Genomic DNA, 23484 nt, shown 5'->3' on the forward strand with positions numbered 1-23484 from the left:
AGTGTTCCAAATTACTACTGATCAGAGAAATGCAAAGTAAGACAACTCTGAGATACCACTATACACCTCTCAGATTGGCTAAGATGACAGGAAAAGATAATGATGAATGTTGGAGGGGATGTTGAAAAACTAGGACACTGTTGTTGGTGGAGTTGTGAAAGAATCCAGCCATTCTGAAGAGCAATTTGGAACTATGCCCCAAAACTTATCAAACTGTGCATACCCTTTGATCCAGCAGTGCTACTACTGGGCTTATATCTCAAGGAAATACTAAAGAAGGGAAAGGGACCTGTATGTACCAAAATGTTTATGGCAGCTCTTTTTGTAGTGGCTAGAAACTGGAAAATGAATGGATGCCCATCAATTGGAGAATGGTTGGGTAAATCATGGTATATGAATGATATGGAATATTATTGCTTTGTAAGAAATGACCAGCAGGATGAATACAGAGAGGCTTGGAGAGACTTACATGAACTGATGCTGAATGAAATGAGCAGAACCAGGAGATCACTATACACTTCAACAATGATATTGTATGAAGATATATTCTAATTGAAGTGGATATCTTCAACATAAAGAAGATCCAATTCAGTTCCAGTTGATCAATGGTGGACAGAAACAGCTACATCCAGAAAAGGAACACTGAAAATCAGTGTAAAATATTTGCAATATTGTCTTTCTACCCAGGTTACTTATACCTTCGGAATCCAACTCTTACCATGCAACAAGAAATTTGGTTTTATACACATATATTGTATCTAGGATATACTCTAACACATTTATTATGTATGGGATTGCCTGTCATCTAGGGAAGGGAGTAGAGGGAGAAAGGGGAAAATTTGAAAAAGTGAATACAAGGGATAATATTGTAAAAAAAAAAAAAAAAAAAAAATTACACGCACATATGTACTGTCAAAAAATTATAATTATAAAATTAATTTTAAAAAAGAAAAAATATAAGGAAAAATATTAGTATCATTGACCATATTAATAATCAAATTCACAAGAAGATATGATCATCTCAACAGATGCAGAAAAAGCATTTGATAAAATCCGACATCCATTCCTACTAAAAACACTTGAGAGTATAGGAATAAATGGACTATTCCTTAAAATAGTCAGGAGCATATATTTGAAACTGTCCAGTAAGAACAGGAGTGAAACAAATTTGCCCACTATCACCATTATTATTCAATATTGTATTAGAAACACAAGCTTCAGCAATAAGAGCTGAGAAAGAGATTTGTTAGGATTACCAGATGGGAACTCAGGTTTGTCTGGACAGTGACAAGGTGAGAACTCAGGTTGTCTGGACAGTGACCAGGTGAGAATTCAGTTTGTCTGGACAATTACAAGGTGAGAGCTCAGGTTGACTTGACAGTTCTCTGACTCAGACCTTTGGTTCAGGCCTTTAAAGGGAGTTTACACCTTAGGAATTCTAAGAGGAGCAACTTCATTGGTGGAAGTATTTCCCCACACCTGATTGAGTTCTCATCTACCTATTCTTTGGGAGGATAAAAGAAGGGCAGCATTGGGTCTGAGAGAATCGACTCTGGGATAAAGTTTTGACACCAGGCAGGCTGAAAGCAGACCAGTCTGATTTGGGGAAGGACAAGAGTTGGAGGAAATTAAGAGCTCCCAAGAAACCTGGGCACAGAGGAAAAGATTTTACAGATCTCCTCCCAGAGAAGGATTATAATTGAGCAGACGACAGACCCTCACAATTCAAGATCATTACATATTGGCATCCATAATGTGGGGCAAGGACTTTTGCTTATCCTGACAAGGACTTATTCTGGGCCATTCAGAAGAGCTAGCCCAGACCTTCACATTTAAGGACTTATTCTGAGCCCTTCAGAGGAGCTAGACCAGACCATTGCAATTTGGCGCCCAAACAGGGACAAGCTTCCAATCCAGATCTCAGTCTCTCTAACCCAGAACCATAAGTAACAAGGAAACTTTGTTAAAGATTGAGTGTTCTAATAGACAAATAAGGAACTTAACTTGTTAAGGGCTAAACCAGCAACCTCTTATAGCTGAAATGGGGCAGATGTTAGCTAAAGACAATCCCTCGACCTCAGCTGACTCAACCCCAGCCCCAGCGGCAGCTTCAGCTCCACCCCCAATCAGGAGTGGTACTATAGAGAGTATAATTAAGATAATTGAGGAGCAGAGTTTACTTGTAACCTGGGCATACATTGCTAAACTCTTGGCTGCATTAAGACACACGTCCCCTTGGTTCTTAGAGGAAGAAAAGATAGATGTAGATAACTGAAAGCTAGTGGGATTTGAAATGAAAGAATTTCATGCAAAAAAATGGGCCTCCTTCAATTTCTGCAGAGGTATTTTATATCTACAACATAGTTCAATTAGCCTTAAACTACCGAGCAAATTGTAGGAGAAAGAAAAGTTTTTAAAATGAACAGAGGAGGAAATGTGAGGAAAAAAGGAAAGATCAAGATCTTGCCCAAGAGCAAAGGGATTTAAATGAGGAATTAGGGTGCGATGACTCTGATTCTCTTGAAGAAGCTTCAACCCTGCCTAGAGAGCAGATTATTGACGGGCCCACATCAACTCCACCTTCAGAGGTGGAGGAAGAAGGAGGAGGGGGAGAGGCAGAAACACAAACAGAATTGCCTGTGAAGCAGGCTAAGCCTATGACAAGATTAGAAAAAGCATTGGCTAAAGCTAAGAGAGAAGGACAGGATATAAGTGATTTTATACATGCATAACCTGTGATTGAAGATATTAACTCTGTAGGTCATAAAAGGAGAAGATATGCACCTTTAGATTTTAATAAAATTAAAGATTTGAAAAAAAGGTTGTACCCTTTATTGGAGTTACATCAGCTTATGTTAAAATGTTACTAGATGGTTTGTCTTATGAAGTCCTAACCCTGAATGATTGGAAATCCATAGCAAGGACATGTCTAGAACCTGGACAAAAATTGTTATGGCTTGCAGAGTTTCATGAATTATGTAAAATCCAAGTCAGATGCAATTTGGAAATAGGAGTTAACACAAAATTCACTTTTGAGCACTTAGCTGGTGAAAGTCAATATGGAGAAAATTCAGAACAGATTGATTATACCATGATAGTGTATGATCAAATTGCTAAGGCTGCAATAAAAGCTTGGGGTTCCCTCCCTGGACAGAAAGATCGGAGGGGTGGCTTTCACTAAAATAGAGCAAGGTCCCAATGAACCTTTTGCGGATTTTGTGGGACGTTTGCGAACTGCTGTCAAAAGAACTATTGGAGAAAATGCAGCTACAGAAATAATGACCAGACATCTGGCTAAGGAAAATGCCAATGAGATTTGCAAAAGAATTATATGGGGACTAGACAAAGATGCTCCTTTAGAGGAGATCATAAGACATTGTGCTACAGTAGGAACAAATGCTTTTTATACCCAGACTATGATGAACATGGAAAGACAGGGTCCCTCCTGTCAAGGGACTTTTAGAGAAACTCGGCAATGTTCCCAATGTGGAAAAATTGGACATCTAAGAGCTCAGTGTAAATATGGAGATAGAGTGAGAAGACAGGATGAAAGAAGACCTAAAACCCTATGTCCAAAATACAACAGAGGACTCCATTGGGCATCAGAGTGTAGAATAATTCAGGGAAATGGGATGAGGGGCCCAGGTTCAGAGCCCCAGGCAAAAAAGACTTGGGGCATGATGGCAGCTGATGTTATACCCAAAGAGCCTTTAGAAGGTCAGGACTGTGATTTGATCAACCAGCAGAAAAGCAATCACATGGAAGAAAGGGATTACTTGATATGTCAGCCAAAAAGCAAGCAGATAGCAGAAATGCATTATACTGGGGGAGAATACAGGCCTTTTAAAGCAACAGGGCTATGTCCAGTGCAAACAGCTTCAATGTAGTTGCCATATGATGAGAAGAGATTTATAAAGTGGTAAATGGAAGGAAATTAGATAGGTTAACTGCCTGGGAGAGAGGGTTTGCTTGTATTTTAACAGACAGAAGGAAAACACATGGAAGAAGGAAACAGATAGGTGGCAACAAGCACCTGGAGAGAGACAGAAAAAGAGAAAGATTTCAAAACAAAGGAGAAGATCTAAGAAACATCTGACACTGAAAGAGCACAGCTAATAAGAAGACTGTTAAAGAACTTTAAAACCAGCAGGAATCATTGGATTTCCTAACACAAGATGAGACTAATGGACAATGGACTTATGGACATTTATAAATTCTCAATTTATGATTATTTGATCATGTTATTTGTTACATACTTCTAGTATGTACTATGTTACTATGTGTTTATGTAATCTATGTAATTATGTGTAATGCCTCCCATATTGATGGATTTATGTTTCAAGGTCATGACCACCCTATGTTCTAAATCAAAAGAAAGGGGGAGATGTTAGGTTCTTACTAAGTGCTAAGTCAGTACTTAACAATTCTCTAATTCTGGCCTTTAGGGGAGTTTTACTCCTATGAACTCCTGGGAAGGAACTTGCATGCTTAGGAGGAGCAAGTTCATTGGTTGAAGTAATTTTTCCCAGAAGCCCTTGCATTATCCCATGCCCATTCTCTGGGAGAATAAAAGAGGGCAGCACTTGAGAGACTGAGAGTCTTGTCTGGGCCAGACCTGGGGGGGCTCTCTGGAGGGAGAGAAAGAGTATCTACAAGAGGTCAGAATTGGGGGCAGTTAATGACAGCAGATCTCCTCCCAGAGAGCCATGGGCAGTTTCTGGAGACAACAGCACATTACACTAACCCAAAATGAAAGAGATCATGGGCTTAAGAAAATACAATGTGAACCAGAAAAATTGTCCATAAAATGACATCCCCAAATCTACTGGCTACCCAGGGAACAACCCCTTCTCTTGCCCTATATCTTTGCTGGCATTCTGGACTGATCACCTTCAGAGGCCATTAATTAATTAATTAATTAATTAATGTTCTCCTGGCTGCAAAGGTTTGGCTCCAGCAGTGGCCACTCAGAGCACAGATCAACTAGGCTGTGAACCATTAGCTTCCCCAGTTAATTGTCTAATCTAGTGGCAACCTGCCATTTTAAAGGACTCACTTTGAAAGCCTGTTAAGTGACTCCCAACTACTTTTCCAAAACTAAGTTAATACCTGTACTTAGAGTGCCAGCTGGTGGCCAGAACTCAGCAAGTGCTAAATGCAAATATTACCTCAGAAATTTACTAGTTGTGTGACCCTGGGCAAATCAGTTTGCCTCAGTCTGCCTCAGATAGCCCATCTGTAAAATGGGAAAGGACCTACTACTTCATTGGACTTTTGTAAACACCGATGAAATATGATTTGTAAAGTGCCTGGTATATAGTAGGTATTATATAAATGCTACCTATTTCTATTACTCTGTGAAATTAAGTTTGAAAATCATGAGCAGCCCCCAATCTAAGTCTGGCTTTGCGAAGGAAAAACCAGAATTTTTCCAAGCAGAGTCCATAGCTTGTCAGGCCTGGTCATATCCCATAATCTCCTCTTCTCTCAATGATATTCAGAAACTCCCTTCAACACTCTGTGATGCTTCCCTAAATGCTGGCTTGTCATCTTCTCCATGGTGGAGGCACTGATGACTGGCAAAGGTGGCCACTGGACACTGACCAGCTTTAGTGACAGACCACCATTTTATTCTCCTCTTTTTAAGGAATCAAAATGAACGTTCATGGTTTTATTTTTGCTCTTTTGGAAGCATCTTTAATTTTATTGCCTTTTATTTGGGTTTCATTGCATACTGTATCAATATAAAGTATCTTTAATTTCATTTAATTCTTTTTTTTTCTCTCCCTTCCTCCTGCCTACTCTTTCTCTCTCTGTCTCAAACTCTCTGTCTCTATATTTCTGTCTTTGTTTCTGTCTCTCTTTCTGTCTCTATTTCTATCTCTCTGTCTCTGTTACTCATTTTCTCCATCTCTGTCTATTTGTTGCAACTCTCTATGTGTGTCTTTCCATTTGTCTCTACCAATGTCTGTCTTTTTCCTAATTTTGATTACTTCAAGCAATTTAGCAAAGCTTGTATAACTTCCTCTGTTCTCCATGTGAGTGCTTGTCTCATGTGAGTTCTCCATAAAATAGTCTTTTGGGAAAAAGTACTTCTGTCATTCATATTAGGGAATTTTCATGACAAGTAGTATTATCCCAAGGAGAATTAGACTACCTTCTATCACTCCTTCCCTGGACGTTTTTATGGGATAGATTATATATCTATATCTATGCATCTAGAAAGATAGAATATATATTAAATGACTCTGATATCTCTCTTACTTCAGAAGGTCTATGATTTTGTGAAGGAAATATTCATAATACCTCTCCCTTCCCTTTATTCTATTCAGGAACCCAGGGATGATAGATATCCATAGCCACTTGGACAAAATATGTACCTTACTGGACAGAGAAATGCTGACCCATATCCTTGGGAAGATTAAACTATGTTTAGGATGGTAAACAAGACTGGAAAAAAATATCCAGAATTTCTGTGGGCAGTACAGAAAACTTCAAAGACTTTCTTTGCCTCCAAATTTCTAGCTCCTGGTCAAAAGTTCTTTTACTTCTGTGAACGCATACCTTTGAAAAGTGTTTTGTTTCTCTTCTCCTTCATAAGTTGCTTTTCCCTTTTATCATTTTAGCCAGACTGATGGGTATAAAATGATATCTTGAGATTGTACACATTCTTTATGGCCCAAGAATCTCTTCCAGGCACATCTACAATGGACCTTACCCATGACTGATTTTTTTTTCTTCTCTTTCATTCATGTTTTCATGTAATTCCAGTCACTAGAATATGTTTCACAAAGTTTCATCCTCTGGCCCATCCCAAGCCACGATTGAGAGCAAAATGAAATTAGGTATTAAGGTCTCATAACTCTGACCACAGTGCAGTTTTGGGAAGCCTAGCCTTTGCACTGTCTCTGTCCCCTACAGCAGTACTCTTTGTGGTGTTAAGGAACTGGAAATTGCAGATACCCATCAATTCAAGAATGGCTGAACAAATTGTAGTATAGGATTATGATGGAATACTACAGGGCTATAAGAAATGAGGTACCCTAAGGCATAGGGAAGGGCTGTGTGCCCCTATGTCTTTTCATATCTGTCTCTTAGCTTTCCTCCATTCCTGCAAGAGTGACTTTAAATACCACCTTTTTCAGGAGGCCTTCCCTGAAACCGCCAATTGCTAATGTTTTCAGATTTGAGACATCCTTTCATTTATTGTCTAAGCCTCTTGCATGAAGTGAGTCACTTACATGTTGCATTTCACCTTATATTGTGAGATCCTAAGTGGAAGAGATTGTGTTTTTTATTTCCTTTGCATGTCTGTTATTCATCCCAGCTCTTGGCATCCAGAAGGAGCTCAATAAATGCTTATAGAATGACTGCATGCTTTCTCTATGGCATGTGGCCAGTCAACTATTCAGACAAATTTGAGCTTCATATCAGGAAGTTTTCTTGAAAAGTAGCATTATCCCAAGTAAAGCAGGGCAACCTTCCTTTACTCCTTCCCTGGAAGTTTTTCACTGGTTTATTCCACTATAGAATAGATTGATGATTGAAATCTCTCCTACTGACTTCCGGCCAAGATGGCGGCGTGGAGGCAGACAGCTGCTTGAGCTCCTCGTTTTCTCTCAGAACTTACTTCATGACAAGCCTCTGACTTAATGCTTGATCCAGAAAGAAATCCACAAATAATTACCAAGAGAAGACATCCTTGAAAGTCGCCAGAAAAGGTCTGTGTTTGCTTGGGGGAGGGTCAATCAGACTGGGCGCAGACTGAGGGCAGGCAGCCAGAGCAAGACAGGCAGCTCACAAAGCTCAGACCGGAGGGGGAGGGGTGTGATCTCTGCCATTTCTGTGAAAAGGCTTTTGCCCCAGTGTGGATGCTCCGTCTTGGCAGCAAGCCAGGAGCAGCAGAGAGGGTGTAAACACCAGAGGTGAAGATTAAAACCCCAGAAAGCCACTGTATTGCTAGAATTTAGATAAAGTGATATACATACTAGAAAACATCACCTAAGGATTAAGGTAAATATTAATCCTTTGTAAAATCAGAAATTTTAAAAATGTGAATGGCTATAAAATCTTTAATTAAATCTAACACAATAAATAAAACAAAATTTAAAAAGGGAGACCATTATTACATTGCTTTGTGCAACACATTCAATGTCAGTCATATGATGAAATTAAGTATGTAGTATGCTGAGATCTTCTGTGTTGGGTGTGGTTAGAAGAGAAAGTGATAAAAGTTAATTCCAGAGGCAGGCAGGGAGAAGGCACTGTATGTAGAGACCTGTGTAGTCCAGTGGTATTGGGAGAGCATATGAAAAAGAAGTTCTTTGGGGGGGGGGGGTCCTCTAGTCTCAAATCCAAGTTATGGCAAACCCCGAGACCCACCCCCTGTAAAGGTCTCAAGCAGTCTCATCTTGCCATGCCCAGTCAGAAATCCCAATCATGAACCTAAGGTTGAATTTTCCCTGTGAAATCTACTTATGGGCCATCCCATGGCCTCCTTTGGGTCAGTCTGCCAAGGTACTCTGCCTGCTGGAGCCTTTCTCCCATGCCACATGGTATCTCCCCTAACTTCATTTTGTTTTACCACCTTCTGAATGGTGTTTTGGACAGAGAAAAACTAAAGAATTGATCCCTGAGGGAGAAGGCACTGATGGAGATCAGTTTAGCTTCATGATCCTACCTCGGGGGTGATCATCCATTCTGAAATCCAAGTTATGTCAAGCCCCTGAGAACCTTCCTTTATAGAGGTCTTGACCAGTCTCACCTTACCATGCTCTGTCAGAAATTCCACCGGTTGCTAGGGCTAGTAGGGCAGGCTGCTGGTGATGTCACCTGTTGCTAGGGCTAGTGTGGTAGGGTGTAGAGTTGCTATTGATAGGGCTAGTGGGGCAGGGTAGTGATGTCATGTGTTGCTAGGGTTGGTAGGGCAGACTGTGGGGCTGCTGCTGGTGATGTCACCAGGCAGGGCTGGTGCTCTTCCCTTGGGCGTCAGAACAGGGCTCCCTAAGAATCCTAGATGGGGCAAGTGCACTGAGCCTCTGGAACCAGAGGGCTTCCTGCACCCCTCCCGCCCAGGAAAAAGAGAGGTCAGGGTAGAGACCCCTTCTCTTCTCCCCTTTGAACTTCAGGTAATCTTCACTCATCTCCCTAGAGGCTGAGAGAGCCCAGGGGCAGGACTTTTCTGAACCTCATGCTCTTCTTCTGGATGAGGAGAGAGGAGCCTTACCTTTGGCCAGTGAGGTCACCCGGGGAGGCAGAACTCTATCTTTTGGCTCCTCTGGGGTCTTCCTGAGGGACTGGTATCTCTTGGGTGTCCTGAGGGTCCCTGTGTGAGTCTCCTAGGAGCCAGCCACCCCCCACTTCCCTCAGACACAAGGGGAGACCCTCTCCATGATAAACAGTGAAGGGAAGGGCTGGGACTGGGGAGTGTCATGGAGGTCCCCCAGATCCCTCAGTGTTATGGGGCCCCACACCATGGAAAAGAGGGGGGGAAAGGGAGAGTCTTTAGGGTCCAAGGACTGAGCTGAATAATAAAGTCTCCCGGCTCCCTCCAATGCTTTGAGGGACCCCTGCCCCAATAATGGAGGAGAAAAGGCTGTGGTCGGGCCCCCAGCTCCCCAAGGCCTACACCATCCCATGAAATGGCCCCTTTAGCAGCTGCCTGTGCCTCCTCAATCCCTGTTTCCTTCAGCCCATCCTCAAAGGCACGGTCCCCAGAGCCCCTGGCTGGGTGGCCCCCTCCAGAAGTCAGCAGAGCACGAGGCCTAGGCCCTGGACTCCGGGACTGCCAGGGAGAGGAGCCTCTGAGCCCCCACTGAGGGTAGCCCTGGTGCTGGAAGAGGCAAGTGAGAATAGGAGTCTGGCCCTGGCAGCTCCCCTCTTCTGCCTTAGGGCCCTGGGGGGGGCAGGGGCTGCCCAAGCTGTGGTGTTATCTACCTGGCAGGGCCTTGCCAGCCTCCCGGGCTTTGGTGAGGAGAAGAGTCATCCCTCTTCCCCAAGCCCCATCTGCAGCCCCTAATATGGAGACCTGGCTCGGCCCCTAGCCAAGTTGGGCCCAGGACCCAGGTCTTTCACATTTTGGGCTGCCATAGAAAGGCTTCCTGTCAGTATTTTTGTCCATTTGGGTCTTCCTTTTCCTTTGATCACTTTGGATCTCAGGCCTGGTCAGGGAGATGTCTTCACTCTTCATCATATTTTTTGAACTGAAATCTAGGGTTCAGGAGTTGTGTTTGCACACCATAACCTTCTTCTCCTCTTTATAGATCTTTTTAAGGAGTCAGTGACCTGATTCTACAGGGCACTTGTCCAGAGGCCACTCCCACACCAATGACAAGTCTGCCCCCCCCCTTCATTTCACTCTCCATGGCTTTCTTTGGTATTCACTGGGTCTGCACTTAGCATCCCCCTGGGGCAGCAGGCAGCTCAGGGCACTTTGGTCAAATACGAGGGCCGAACTTGATGATGACTTGAGAGTCGGTATTGTCTGCAAGTCTCTCTGCCAGTTCATCTTTCTGAACCAAACTTTCCAAGTTCTTTCTCCTTGTCTTCACATCTCCCCACCTTTGCACTGGAGTCATAAATTCTCAGAATATGCTGACTTAATATTAGGTCCAATTTTGTAATAGTTGTGTCATCACTATTTGCCTAAGCTGCAAGATCATCATGGCGGTCTTGGAGCAAGTGCTTGTCGTTCTGCAACACTCATGCCCAATGCCATGCAGTTATGGTTTGGGTGGCCCTGACACATGATGCAGCTATCCTACCAGCCCTTCTCTGTTTCTTCATTTAGCAGCTTCATATAGAGTGAGAATATCATTATAGGTTATGGATCAGCTTCCTCAGCAGCCTCCACTCTTTGGCCATTAGACAAGGATCTCATGTTCAAGTTTGAGGGTGGTCTAAAAGTCAGGAGATTCTGCCTCCTTTCCTGTCCCTTTTCCACCATCCCTGCAGAAAGAAAGGAACTTGAGCCCCAACCCCCCCACCATTTTCCCCTCCCGGGTGCCCACCCTCTGGTATGCCCCTCTCCACAATTCTCAGGTTGGTCCCAGAATACACATTTTCCAGCCTGGTAGGACAGGCCCATGTGGATGCTGTGCTGGGAGAACCTTGAGAACTCACGTGGCTTCCTCGCCATAAGGAGGCCCATGCTGGAAGAGGACTTGGTAGAGTAGCTCCGAGTCTTTGACTTCCCTCACTGATCACCTGATTTCATGCTTGCACACTCTTGCCTCTTGCTAGTGGAAGTTGCCATGTTTCTATGAAGGCAGTGAACTCCTTCACCAAAACCAGTCACTGAACCAAACCGATTTTTACTTGTTTAAACATGGGGAAATTGAATCAGATAAGGAAGCATTGTGCCTTTTATATACGGCATAGCTATGTTTTTTCCTAGGCTCTGCATGGGTGTGTGTGTCTGTGTGTGTCTGTAAGTCTGTGTATATGTGTAGGGCAGGAACATCCCCTTCACATCGTGTTTACATTCTCATGGTTTTGTTTTACCAATGGCTCTGTTGTTGTCAGTTTACTTCAAATTGTCAAGGCCTTGTTCAGGACTTGAGTCCACATCCTCTGAGAACTGACAAGCCTGAGCCAGGGAATATTCAGGGGTGACATGATCAAGGGCACACATTGGAAAGAGGGATTGGTCTTGTTCCATTTAGCCCCAGAGCAAAGAACTCAAAAGTGGGAGTTTGAATCTCCAAGGGACATTAAGACGTGATATTAAGAACTTTCTAACATTTAAGTAGGCTGGCTTAGGAGGGCCTGGGTTCTGAAGAGACATTCTCAGTGTGTTATAATTCCCAGTAGAAGATGTGGTCCCTTCCCCTTGAAAGTCTAGGATTTTACAGATGAGTTTGGTCTGAGATTTCACGGCTCAGAAGTCATGAACCTAGGACTTAAATACAGGTCTTTTGACCCAAATGTAGGCCTCTTTCTGTTGTCACATAGTGCTTTTTTCCCTTAGTGATATGTGGCTTATGGGTATGAATTGATGAAGGCCTGCCTCCTTGGCTCCATAATGTCCTTTCTGATACTTGTACTTCCCCTCCATTCTCCTTATTGAGTTAACTTTCAGTCTTTTTTTTATTATAACTTTTATTGACAGTACATATGCATGGGTAATTTTTTACATTATCCCTTGACTCACTTGTTTTCCTTTCAGCCGTTTAAGCATAGAAACCTACTCCTATTACAGCCTCTCTCCAAATCAAGGGTCTCCCCAACTTTATGTATTCTCCTTTCATAGTATCACCACCCCACCTCAACTTTTTGGCTTCATTTATTTCTTGCTGATTCCCATTCTTCCACCCAAATGCAAAGAAAACTCCAAGGGTATTCACCACTAAATGCTTCTTGCCTTTGGGCATCATTTTAGTTACATTGCCACACTTCCCTTTCTCCAATCACAGGGAATGGTAGATGCTGACCGCTTGTTTTAATGTCTTTCAGATTCACATTCAAGGATGGAGCTAAAGCAAGCCATTGCAGAAAATGACCCACTCCCAGGATCTGATAAACAAAAGATTCAGAAGAGTTAGTCTTTGCTGTTCCATAAAGGGGGGAGAGAGAGAAGGTGAGAACCAGTTTACGAGGCAATGAAGCCAGAAGAGACTTGTCAGACCAGCACCCTCAAGTCAGAGGATTCCTCCTAGGGAGCCGCAGGAATGTTCTGCATGTGGGAAGGGCTTCAGGAATCACGGAAATCTTCTAATTGTTTAGAGTATTCATGTTGGGAAGGTGATTTATCAGTGTAAGTCAAGTACAAAATTGAGTCTGAGAATCCACACTAAAGAGAAGTCTTAGAAGTGCAATGAACGTGGAAAAAGTTTCAGTCGTCATTCACACCTTATCCAGCATCGGAGGGTTCACACAGGAGAGAAACCTTATCAGTGTGATGAATGTGGGAAAACCTTCAGTCAGCATTCACATCTTACTAAACACAAGAGGATTCATACCAGAGAGACGCCTTATCAGTGTCATGAGGGTGGGAAAACCTTCAGCCACCACTTACAATTTAGTAAGCACCAGAGAATGCACACTGAAGATAGGCTTCATCATTGTAATGCTGCTCAGATTGTCTTAAACATCAGAAAATTCACACTGGGGAGAAGCCTTATCAGTGTAATGAACATGGGAAAGCCTTCAGTCATTACTCACACCTTATTGTTCATGAGAAGATTCATATAGGAGAGAAACCTTATAAATGTACTGAATGTGGAAAAGCCTTCACTCAGTTCTCAACCTCATTCAATATCAGAAGATTCACACTGGAGAAAAAGCCTTTCAAATGTCCTGAATGTGGGAAAGCATTTAGTGGGCACTCACATCTCACTAAGCATCAGAGAATTCACACTGGAGAGAAGCCTTATCAGCTTAATGAATGTGTTAAAGCCTTTACTAACAATTCACACCTTATTCAACATCAGAGGGTTCATACTGGAGAGAAATCTTACAAATGTAACGACTATGGAAAAGCTTTGAGTCATTGCTCACACCTGATTGTACATGAACAGATTCATACTGGAAAGAAGCCGTATCAGTATAATGAATATGGGATAGCTTTCAGTCAATACTCAAGCCTTATTAAACATCAGAGGATTCATACTAGAGAGAAACCTTATAAATATGAGTGTAGAAAAGTTATCAGTCACCATCCTTATCTTATTAAACATCAGAGTACACACTTTACTCAGTACCAGAAAACTTAGCTATTTTTAATTTAATAGAGCTGAGTTTCTGATGTCCTAATTTGAGAATTAATCATAGTGTGGCAGTGACCACAGTTCTTGATTTCCATGACATAAGAACATAAGTTTGGAAAGATTCTACCATGCTGGAAAGGCTTTAAATATGATCCAAGCAATAGACCGAGCTAGCCAATAACCATACATATCTAGAGGCATGTCACCATCTAGAGGCCACTTGTGATGATGTCTTTTGGCCATAGCAACTTATATAAACCTAATTGGCCCCTGGGGGCTGTATAGCTTTGGATTCTGAAATGATGATGGTGGTCAAAAAAGAGGGAGTATTTAAGGCAGTTTTTAAATTTTAATTTTGCTCCATGAGCTCCTTGTCTAGTGACCAACACGTGGACATACCCCTGAAAGAACTTAACAGTGTCAGTTTTGACATTTTTTATGATAGAAATGAAACCAAAAGACAAAAGGAAGTCACAGCTAAGTAGAAGGATGGCTCACAGGTTCTCTTTAGACAGGTAAAAATAGAAGTTAGCGAAATCGGTTTTACCATGTATCTGTAGGCATCAAGAAATATCATTTCATTTTTTTTTAATTTTTCATACTTTTGTGCTAATGATAAATATTGTCAAAAATCAACCACCATGAAATTAATTTCATTTTAGGATTATCAGCATAATAGGGGGAGAGTGAAGAGGTAGATGAGTTCTATAAGATCTCAGTAAGACTCTCCAAATTAAGTCAGTATGTACTTTAGATACCCAGTGCCTTGAGCACAAAAGCAGGGACAGGCAAGAATGAATGAAAATGTTGGGAAATATGATTCAGAGGTTAAAAATGAAAGGAGTCAAAGATGTGTAGACTACACAGAATTTTCTAACAGATACATCAGAAATATCAAAAATCATAGAAAGATCTATGGATTTAATTATTCCTGAAAAATGGTTACCAATGGGCTAGCTAGGGGGCACAGTGGATAGAGCACCAGCCCTGAACCTGAGTTCAAATCTGGCCTCAGATACTTAACACTTCCTAGCTGTGTGACCAGGGGCAAGTCACAACTCCAATTGTCTCAGAAAAAAAAAAAAAGAAGAAGAAAAAGAAAAATGGTTACCAAGATAGCATTAATCACTACTGTTCCATCATGTAAATAAATATATTCATGCTATTCTTTGTAAGAGTATTAGAAGGGAGAGAACAAGCACTTAAGTCATACCACATCTTACCATCACAGAGTTGACTAAAAGACAAGCAAATACAAGGTTCTCCATGGTTATTGTTGATGATTAGAAGGAAGTATTTAGTTTAAGAGAGCAAAATATTGAAAGGCTTTTTTTTTTAAATGTGTTTTTGAGGTATGTCCCCAAATCATTTATATTCTCTTGATGAAAGATGACAATGATCGATGACCCTGTAACCATTAATACCAAACAAGCCGTAAAATGAAGAGATATAAGCCAACCCCAGAGATGTGTTCATTGCATCTTTGCCGCCTCTTGGGAAAACTGTTGGGAGACTATGGACCAGGTGTGGATTGTGATCTGTATCTTCTGAGGGAATATTTACACCATTGAAGTGACATCTATTGGCACATATATAGAATTTATTCCTGTGGATTAAATGTATTTCCAGTAAGCAACATGATGTGTTTTGGTTCTTGATTCCATTCAATCAATGAGGAAATCCAAGCCATTTACATTAGTTATAATTTTGCCTTCTGTCATTCTTTTCATTCATGCTTCCTGGAAAGAGTGAAATCATTTTTATTGATTCCAATATAAATTCTGGTTAATAAGACAAGTTCTGTTTCATTTTTTTTAAATCAGTTTGTATACTTTCCTCTTTTAACTATGTAGTGCTTACAGACCTTACTTGAGTATTCCAGTTTTGTCAAGTGACTGAGAAATGGCAAGGTTCTCCAGCACCACTTATTTCATGTTTAGGTAAGATACCCTTATCTGAACATTTGTCAGCTCAAATGCCCCTCTTTTCCTAATACCAAATTTCTTGACTACTCATCCCATTCCTGTTATCTAAAAACACATCAAGGTCTCTTCTGTTACTTGACCCAACCATCCTCTCAAACCCTTATCCTATATTTTTTCTTTCTTTTTTTTTTTTAATTATAGCTTTTTATTTACAAGATATATGGGTAATTTTTCAGCACTGACAGTTGCAAAACCTTTTGTTCCAACTTTTCCCCTTCTCCCCCCCACCCGCTCCCCCAGATGGCAGGTAGACCAATACATGTTAAATACATTAAAGTATATGTTAAATACAATATATATCTACATGTCCATACAGTTGTTTTGCTGCACAAGAAAAATCGGACTTTAAAATAGTGTACAATTAGCCTGTGAAGGAAATAAAATTGCAGGCAGACAAAAATAGAAGAACTGGGAATCCTATGTAGTGGTTCACACTCATTTCCCAGAGTTCTTTCATTGGGTGTAGCTGGTTCAATTCATTACTGCTCTATTGGAATTGATTTGGTTCATCTCATTGTTGAAGATGGCCTTGTCCATTAAAACTGATCATCATACAGTATTGTCGTTAATGATTTCCTGGTCCTGTTCATTTCACTCAGCATCAGTTCATGGAAGTCTCTCCAGGCCTTTCTGAAATCATCCTGCTAGTCACGTCCTATATTTCTTCTGCCAAACTTGAAAACATTCCTACATCTGTTCGCTCAGCCAACATGTATCAATCATGTACTGTATTAGGTTCTGTCCCAAGCTTCCAGGACACATGGGCAAAAATGAAGTTACTCCAGCTTTTGCAAAGTTTATACTTTTAGAGGAAGGCAGGCAGAGGCAAGTACAGATGGGCTTGTGTGAGAAGTACTTAGGCTGAGTTTTACAGGATTTTACAGGACTCAGGGACCTCTAAGGGTTCTAAGGATTCCTGGGAGGTCGGGAGTAGAATTAAATGCTGCAAAAGAACAAGCAGCAGGCTAATTCAGCTAGACCCCACCATGAATGGAGTAATGTATAAAGAGTGGCCCAGGATGGGCTACATTTCAATGGTGAAGAGCATTAAGGGCTGGGGGGAAGAATCCGTCTTTTATCCTGGGGACAGTGGGGAGCAATGGTGGCTACTTGAGTAAAGAAGGTGCTCTCGAGCACTAGTATGTTGGCAACTCAGTGGAAGAGTGTTTAGATCGCTCCTTTCCCTTCCTTCTCAGTTCTCAAATTCTTACTCTGGCCTCCATCTCCATGACCAACATGGAGTATCTTCCTGAAGATACTAGGTATCAATCGCAATGAATAGGGCACTGCACCTGAAGTTAGAAAGACCCATGTTCAAATAACACCTGAGCTTTGTAGCTCCCTATGTAGCTTTGGGCAAGTCCCATTTCTATCCGCCTCAACTGTAAAATGGAGTAGTTCTAGCACCTGCATCAGAGGGCTGTGGAGAATGGTATAGGTAAAACATTTACACAGTGACCGGCACGCAGTAGGCCCTTAATGCTCATTCCTTCCTTCCTGGTGCCATTTGGGCTTCTGTCCCAGATGCTCTTTTCCTAACTACTGAGCAGTTGCGTATGCTCAAGGGTCATGGCCACACCTTGGAACTCAAAACAAACTCCTCTGTCCTAACCTGCTGTTCCCATTGAGGGCCCTGTGAAGTCTGGGTTAGCTCCCTGGAGGCTCCAGAACCAGCCAGAGTCAACATAAGCAAAAGTCCTTGGTCTTTAGGGAGAGAAGTGAAGGGGATGGACAAAACTGCCACACACTCTCCACCAACCTCCCTTCTCTTCATCGTCCTCCAAAGTGACTATGACTTGTCTCACTCCACCCCCTATCCCTCCTGAAATTATCTGTATACACCAAAAGATCCAGCCAGCACAGAATAGTGAGAAGGGCCATTTTCCAAGCATAGGCTAATAGACTTATTGTCTAATAGGTAATTAGCCTTAAATGCTCGGTTGTCTGATCTCAGTGCACCTATTCAGAGTTTCAGCTCTTTACAGGGCCCCATCGTTCCAGTTAGCTCCCCCAGTTTTCAGCCTCCACCCAGAGAAAATAGAGAGCTCCTCTCACAAGTTCTGCTTAAGGAAAGGACTCGGGTTCCATCCAACCAACGTGCTGACTATTCTTCTCTCATGCACAGCACAGTACCAGTCACATGTTACTCAAGTCACTACAGTCGTGACCCCATCTGGAATTTTCTTTGCAAATATACTCATGGTTTCTCCAGCTCATTATATAGATGAGGAAACTGAGGCAGAGCTACATGATGAGAGAAATTAATATACTATTACATTCATAAATAATCATTAATTTGTCATCCACCCTTTCTCTACTATCTCTGTTAAGACCCAACTCCTGAAAAGGCCAGTCAGTCTCTGAAGGTCAAGACTCAGTGATGAAATTTTGTGTAGCCCCCATGGTGTATGCTTGTTAACCAGAGGGGGTTAGAGGCCCCACCTCCAATGTGGGAGACCCAAATTCTAGATAGAGCATAAACTGGATTCTGAAGTCAATTCAGCTCGAACTAGCCTTAGAGCACTTGAGCCACTTGATGGTTTAGGATTCTTTAAAAGAAATCTTATTTTCAGAGATTCCCCTAATTGCTGCCTATGGGCCTCTTGGGAAATATCTTGTTTTTATGAGTTTTGGAGACATCAACTTATTTTATTGTTTATGCTCCACAGGATCACTTATCACCAAGAATGCTTTACTTAAAGTATAACAATCCCACAGCTCAGACAGCTGGAATTCCTCACGCCCAGCGCTCTGCTCCTTGGACCGTCCCCTCTCCTGGGGAACGGTGCTCTCCATTCCCTTACTTCCTGGGACCAATTTAATGTCTTTCCCCATCATTTCCTGCCTCCTTTGCCTGAAAAATATATATATACCACCCTGGTCATTCGTTCAGCTAAGCTGTTGAACATTAGGCTAATTGTTCCCATGTGCATGTCATATTTCTCCATTTAATAAAGATCTTTAATTTCATATGTATCAACTTCCTTTTAGGGAAAAGGGGGATTTGAATCTTGCAGAACTGACCTTGGTACTGGGGTAAATTTCCTAGAGAGTAAAGTGTCTGCTTCAGTTTACATCTCTTATACTCGCTCTTACCCTTGATTCTTTCTTCTCTTTTTGGTCCACCCTTCCCTCTGGTTTTTCTCCTCCCTTCATCCAGGTGCTGCCCACCAACTGTGGGGATCCCACAGGGTCCTAGTCTTGGGCCCCTTCTCTTCTATAGTACTTCATCTGGCGATCTCATCAGCTCCCGTGGGATTCAATTCTCTCTTCTACATAAATGAGTTTCTAGTATACTGTGCAAGTCGGGAGATCTGTGCTATGGCAATTGACATGATGCAATCCTGTAATATAGTAACAGTTTAACCTGGAGCTTCCCTGCTTTTCGGAGGATCCTCCATCGGAAGCTGGGGCTGCAGCCGCAGCAATGCTCGCAATCCCGGCTTGCGCTGGCCAGGTGAACTGAACCAGGCGCCTCGCTGCCACTGCGCAGAGCTAATCCTGGGTTTGTCCCTGCTGAACCAAGGATGCCTTTGGTGTGGCTGGCCTGCCTCTCCTAGGCAAATGCTCGGCCCTTCAGTGGATGAGGACGGTGTCTGCCCACCTCCATGCTGCCACTGGGGCTGTTACTGTTACTGTTACTGCTGCTGAAACTACTACTGTTACTGCTAGTGCAGCTACTACTGTTACTGTTATTGCAGCTACTACTGTTACTGTTACTGCAGCTACTACTGTTACTGTTACTGCAGCTACTACTGTTACTGTTACTATTACTGCAGCTACTACTGTTACTGTTACTGCTAGTGCAGCTACTACTGTTACTGTTACTATTACTGCAGCTACTACTGTTACTGTTACTGCAGCTACTACTGTTACTGTTACTGCAGCTACTACTGTTACTGTTACTATTACTGCAGCTACTACTGTTACTATTACTGCAGCTACTACTGTTACTGTTACTGCTAGTGCAGCTACTACTGTTACTGCTAGTGCTGCCGCCCGCTGCGCTAACCTCAGGGCTGCCCGGCTGAACCACCCTAAGGCCCAAGGTGGATTTGTCCGATGGCCGGACTGGACTTCCCAGTTTACTTGGCGTCTCCGGCGAGCGCGCGGGTTAAAGGGAGCACCAGGAAGCGCAACCTTTCATCACCGAAACAAATGCAAGCTCCAGGAATCGGAGGGCACGGCCTGGGCAAAGGCGGGGACTCCCCGGCCGACCCCCGCAGAGCCCTTTCCCGGGCACCCTTCCCCTATGCCTGGAGGGGCCTGCGTGCCCCGGGAAGGCTGCTGTGTTCTCGGCAGGCGCTAACTAAATGACAAGTGTCACCCCAGATTCCCAAGAAGCGTCCCCCAGCACTTTTCCCAGAAGCCGAGCTCCCGCGCATCCAGGCCACACCTTCATTTGTGTAGCTGGAGAGGATTGGACGCAGGCCTTTTGAGCACGTGCCCATTTCCACCAATACTGGACCTCAGTTTCTGGGAAGGCGGAGTCGGAATGGCTCGGGCGGTTTGCCATAAGACAGAAAGTCCACCCCCCAGCCCTTAGCATAGGGCGCGAAGGATGGGCGCTGATTGGCTGAGTACTGGCGGGAGATTCCTTTATGTACATGCGCAATGGAGCTTGACGGGAGCCTGGCTGTCCGGAAGGAAACAGAGAGGGGTGCTGGGTGTCTGCAGAAGCATTTCCCTGGGCATCCTGGGATATGTAGTCCGGCGCCAGAGGCTGCGCAGGCGCAATAACCGTTGGAAGTTGGACCTGCGCGCGCGGTGTTTCCACCATTGCAGGCCAAGTTCCCCGGCTCGCCTGAGGTGTTTCCGCTGTTTCCCCGTACCTCGGGGGAGCGTCATTGAGGTCTGTACGGACGGAGCCCGGCGTCCGAGTCCCTTGACTCCTCCCGGCGAACCATTATGCGCCCAGACACGGGAAGGGGCGGGTTCCGGGGGGAGAAAAGGGGGAGGGAAATGTCGACGGGAGGAAGAAGACCAGAGACTAAAACTATTGCGGGGCGCTGGGGCCAGGGAAGGGGCGGGGCCAGGGGAGTGACGTGGGGCTGTTACTGGGTCCTGAGTGGTCGCGCCGGAGAAGGGGCGGGGTCAGATGACTGCCAGCTTCGCCGGCTTCCCCAGTTCCCCGCCTGCCCCCTCCCTGTTCTCTCTGAACCCCTAGCTCCTCCTCTGCCGATGTGGACCCTTTGGGCTTCCCATGGACACACGGGTGGAGAAACTGAGGGCCAGGTCACGCCCAAGGAAACAGGGCCCCTCCTTCCTTCCCTGGGCCCAGTGAGGAACCTGCGAGATCGGGGGTCCCCCAGTGTGGGGTTGGAGGGGGGGGGGGTCTCTGTGTGGCGAAAGCCCCCAAGGCCCACGGCTGCCCGGGCGGTTGTGGGGGAGGGTCTGAGGCTTCTGGGATGAGCTGTGATGGCAGGCCCCAGCCCCGCACTGACGCTCCCTCCCTCTCCCCACAGCGGCCTCCCTCGAAGGCAAGGTGCGCCCCAGGCTGTCAGAGCAGCTGACCGAGGGCCGGACCCTGGGAGCCCCCATGGTGGAGGAGGGGGGTAAGGCGGGGGTGGGGCGGGGCCTCATGCCGTCCTGGGCGGGGCCAGGCTTCCCTCTCCATTCCCTACCTGCACCCTGTGCAGGTGTCCCGGCCCCAGGGCCATCTTACCCGTCCCCCTCCCCTGCATTAGGGAGCCAGGCCCTGGGTAGGGGGAGGGGTCCGCGGCTGCTCTCCCTCACTGCTCCCGTGTCCCCTCCCAGCTCTGCCCTCCGAGGGCGCAGCCCGCACCCAGGGCCCCGGAGAGCGCGAGGACGAAGGCGCAGCCGCTGCCAAGGTGAGTTCCGCCTAGAACGCCGCCAGGTCTGGGTCCCCATGTGCCAGCTTCCCGGGGCCCTCCCTGCTTCCCAGGGGCCTCCGGAGGAAAATCTCCCTCCTGGGCCCGTGTCTTCGCTGGGGCCTCCAGGGCTCCGGCCCTTCCTCCGGGCCTCTGGCTGCAGCCTTTTCTGTTTTCCAGCCTCCGACCGCCCACGCACATGGCCAGCTCACAGCCCGGAGGACACCCTGTCCCCTCCCTGCTGTAGGGACCCCCCTTCATCCCTCCCATCACTCAGAGCCCCTCTCTCCCTGCCCCTCCCCCTGCTGCAGGGACCCCCCCCACCCCACAGATGGCCCCCCTCTCCGTCACCCCCAGCTCTCACTTGGCTTCAGTCCCCACTGACTCCGGTTCTGGATCTCTTCTGCCCTTTGTGGCCAGACTCCCCCAAAGACGTCTGCACCAGGGGCTGCACTTTCTTTCTCTGGGGGGTCGCCCCCGACCTCCCATGTGGAGGTACGGGCGAGGGTGGCCGGGGCAGCGCCCCCTGCTTGGGGCCAGGGGTCACCCATCCAAGAGAGGCTGGAGCACAAGGACCCCGGAGGAGCCGCGTCGTGGCTTCCAGTCTCTGTGTCTGGCCCGGAAAAGACCAGACCAGACTGGGCGCTGTCAGGCCCTCGAGGCCGACACGGGCGTGTCTTCTTCCTCAGGTCCCCACTTCTCTTAGGAAAGACCCAGGCCCCGGGGGTGTCGGGGGGCGGGGGGGTCTCTGCCCATCTGTCCCGGGCCAGCAGGCGTGTGCCGCATGTTTCAGGAGCCCGTGACCTTCCGGGACGTGGCTGTGGACTTCACCCCCGAGGAGTGGGGGCGGCTGGGCCCAGCTCAGAGGCGGCTCTACCGAGACGTGATGCTGGAGACCTACGGCAACCTGGTCTCCCTGGGTGAGGCGGCCCCTTGGTCCCATCGTTCAGGATCTGCCTGGGGGGTAGGGGGCAGGGACGGAAAGGTGCCCCTGGGAGAGGCCGAGCAGCCTCCATCGCCCTCCCCAGCTTGGATGAGGCCCCTGACCCAAAGGACGGGACAGCCTGGGCAGCAGCACGACCACGGTGTCTTTCTCCCTATCCATAGGGCTCTCCATGCCTACGCCGGCTGCCATCTCCCTCCTGGAGCAAGAAGAACCCTGGATGGCCGATGACGAGGTTCCTAGTGGCCCCCAGCCAGGTGTGTGGGAGGGAGCAGCGGGGCCCTCACCCCTTCCCTTTGGCCCTCCGGCCACCCCCGGGGCTCATGCTGGTCTGAATGCCCTAGCTGGGGGGCCCCAGGTCAGGGGGGAGGGGGACCTAGCCAGGCTCCAGCATTGCAGGAGTCAGAGGTCGACCAGGTGCAGCCCATTGCTTCCAGACTGGGCTGGGTGGTGCCGCTCTGCTGGTGCTGCCGCCCACGCCACTCCCACTGCCCGCGCCGTTCCGCTGCCTGCCCAGCCGCTGTGGCCCCGTCCCACCTTGGACTTGCTCCCTTTCCACACCCGCCCCACAACACCGGCCTTCTCTGGGCTCTTCCCTCTGGGATTCCGGCCTTCCCCACCGTGTCTGGAGCCAGGAGTCCCCAGGAGGTGGTATGAGGGTCCAGTCTGGGTTCTGCTGGGGTCCCTTAGTGCAGATGGGGATCCATTACCCAAAGCACACAGAAAGGGGAAGGAGGCTGCGGGCTGTCCCCCAAGAAGCTCCTGCATCCCCTCATGGTGGCTTTGGACACCTCCAGAGCGCCTCCTGGCTGGCCTTGGGCCCTTCCCTGCCCGACTGTGTCAGCTATGAGTTGGGGGGCTCGGGCTCTCGGAGACTCGGGAGACTGGATGCTTTGGCCCCCACCCTTCTCTTCATGCTCCGAGGCTGCAGAGATGGATCAGCCCTTCTGCACCCCACCTTTTCTGCTGGCTGATTTTCAGAAGCACCTTGGTTTGTGTTCAAGGCCCAGATGGACAGC

At 46.0% G+C, this 23484-nt stretch overlaps 1 protein-coding gene across 1 annotated transcript in view; it reads left to right on the forward strand.

Moving 5' to 3' along the window:
* The first annotated feature begins 20770 nt into the window (after nucleotides 1–20770).
* LOC141564549 (uncharacterized) overlaps nucleotides 20771–23484 on the forward strand; it is a 31982-nt gene continuing 29268 nt past the window's right edge. Inside the window, exons 1-5 of the mRNA XM_074307139.1 lie at nucleotides 20771–20971; nucleotides 21157–21176; nucleotides 21449–21522; nucleotides 22316–22442; nucleotides 22630–22722. Of these exons, the coding sequence (XP_074163240.1) occupies nucleotides 20895–20971; nucleotides 21157–21176; nucleotides 21449–21522; nucleotides 22316–22442; nucleotides 22630–22722 (391 nt within the window). The 5' untranslated portion in view covers nucleotides 20771–20894. The remainder of the gene's footprint in view (nucleotides 20972–21156; nucleotides 21177–21448; nucleotides 21523–22315; nucleotides 22443–22629; nucleotides 22723–23484) is intronic.

Source organism: Sminthopsis crassicaudata, chromosome 3 (assembly GCF_048593235.1).
Source record: "Sminthopsis crassicaudata isolate SCR6 chromosome 3, ASM4859323v1, whole genome shotgun sequence".
Taxonomy (NCBI): Eukaryota; Metazoa; Chordata; class Mammalia; order Dasyuromorphia; family Dasyuridae; genus Sminthopsis; species Sminthopsis crassicaudata.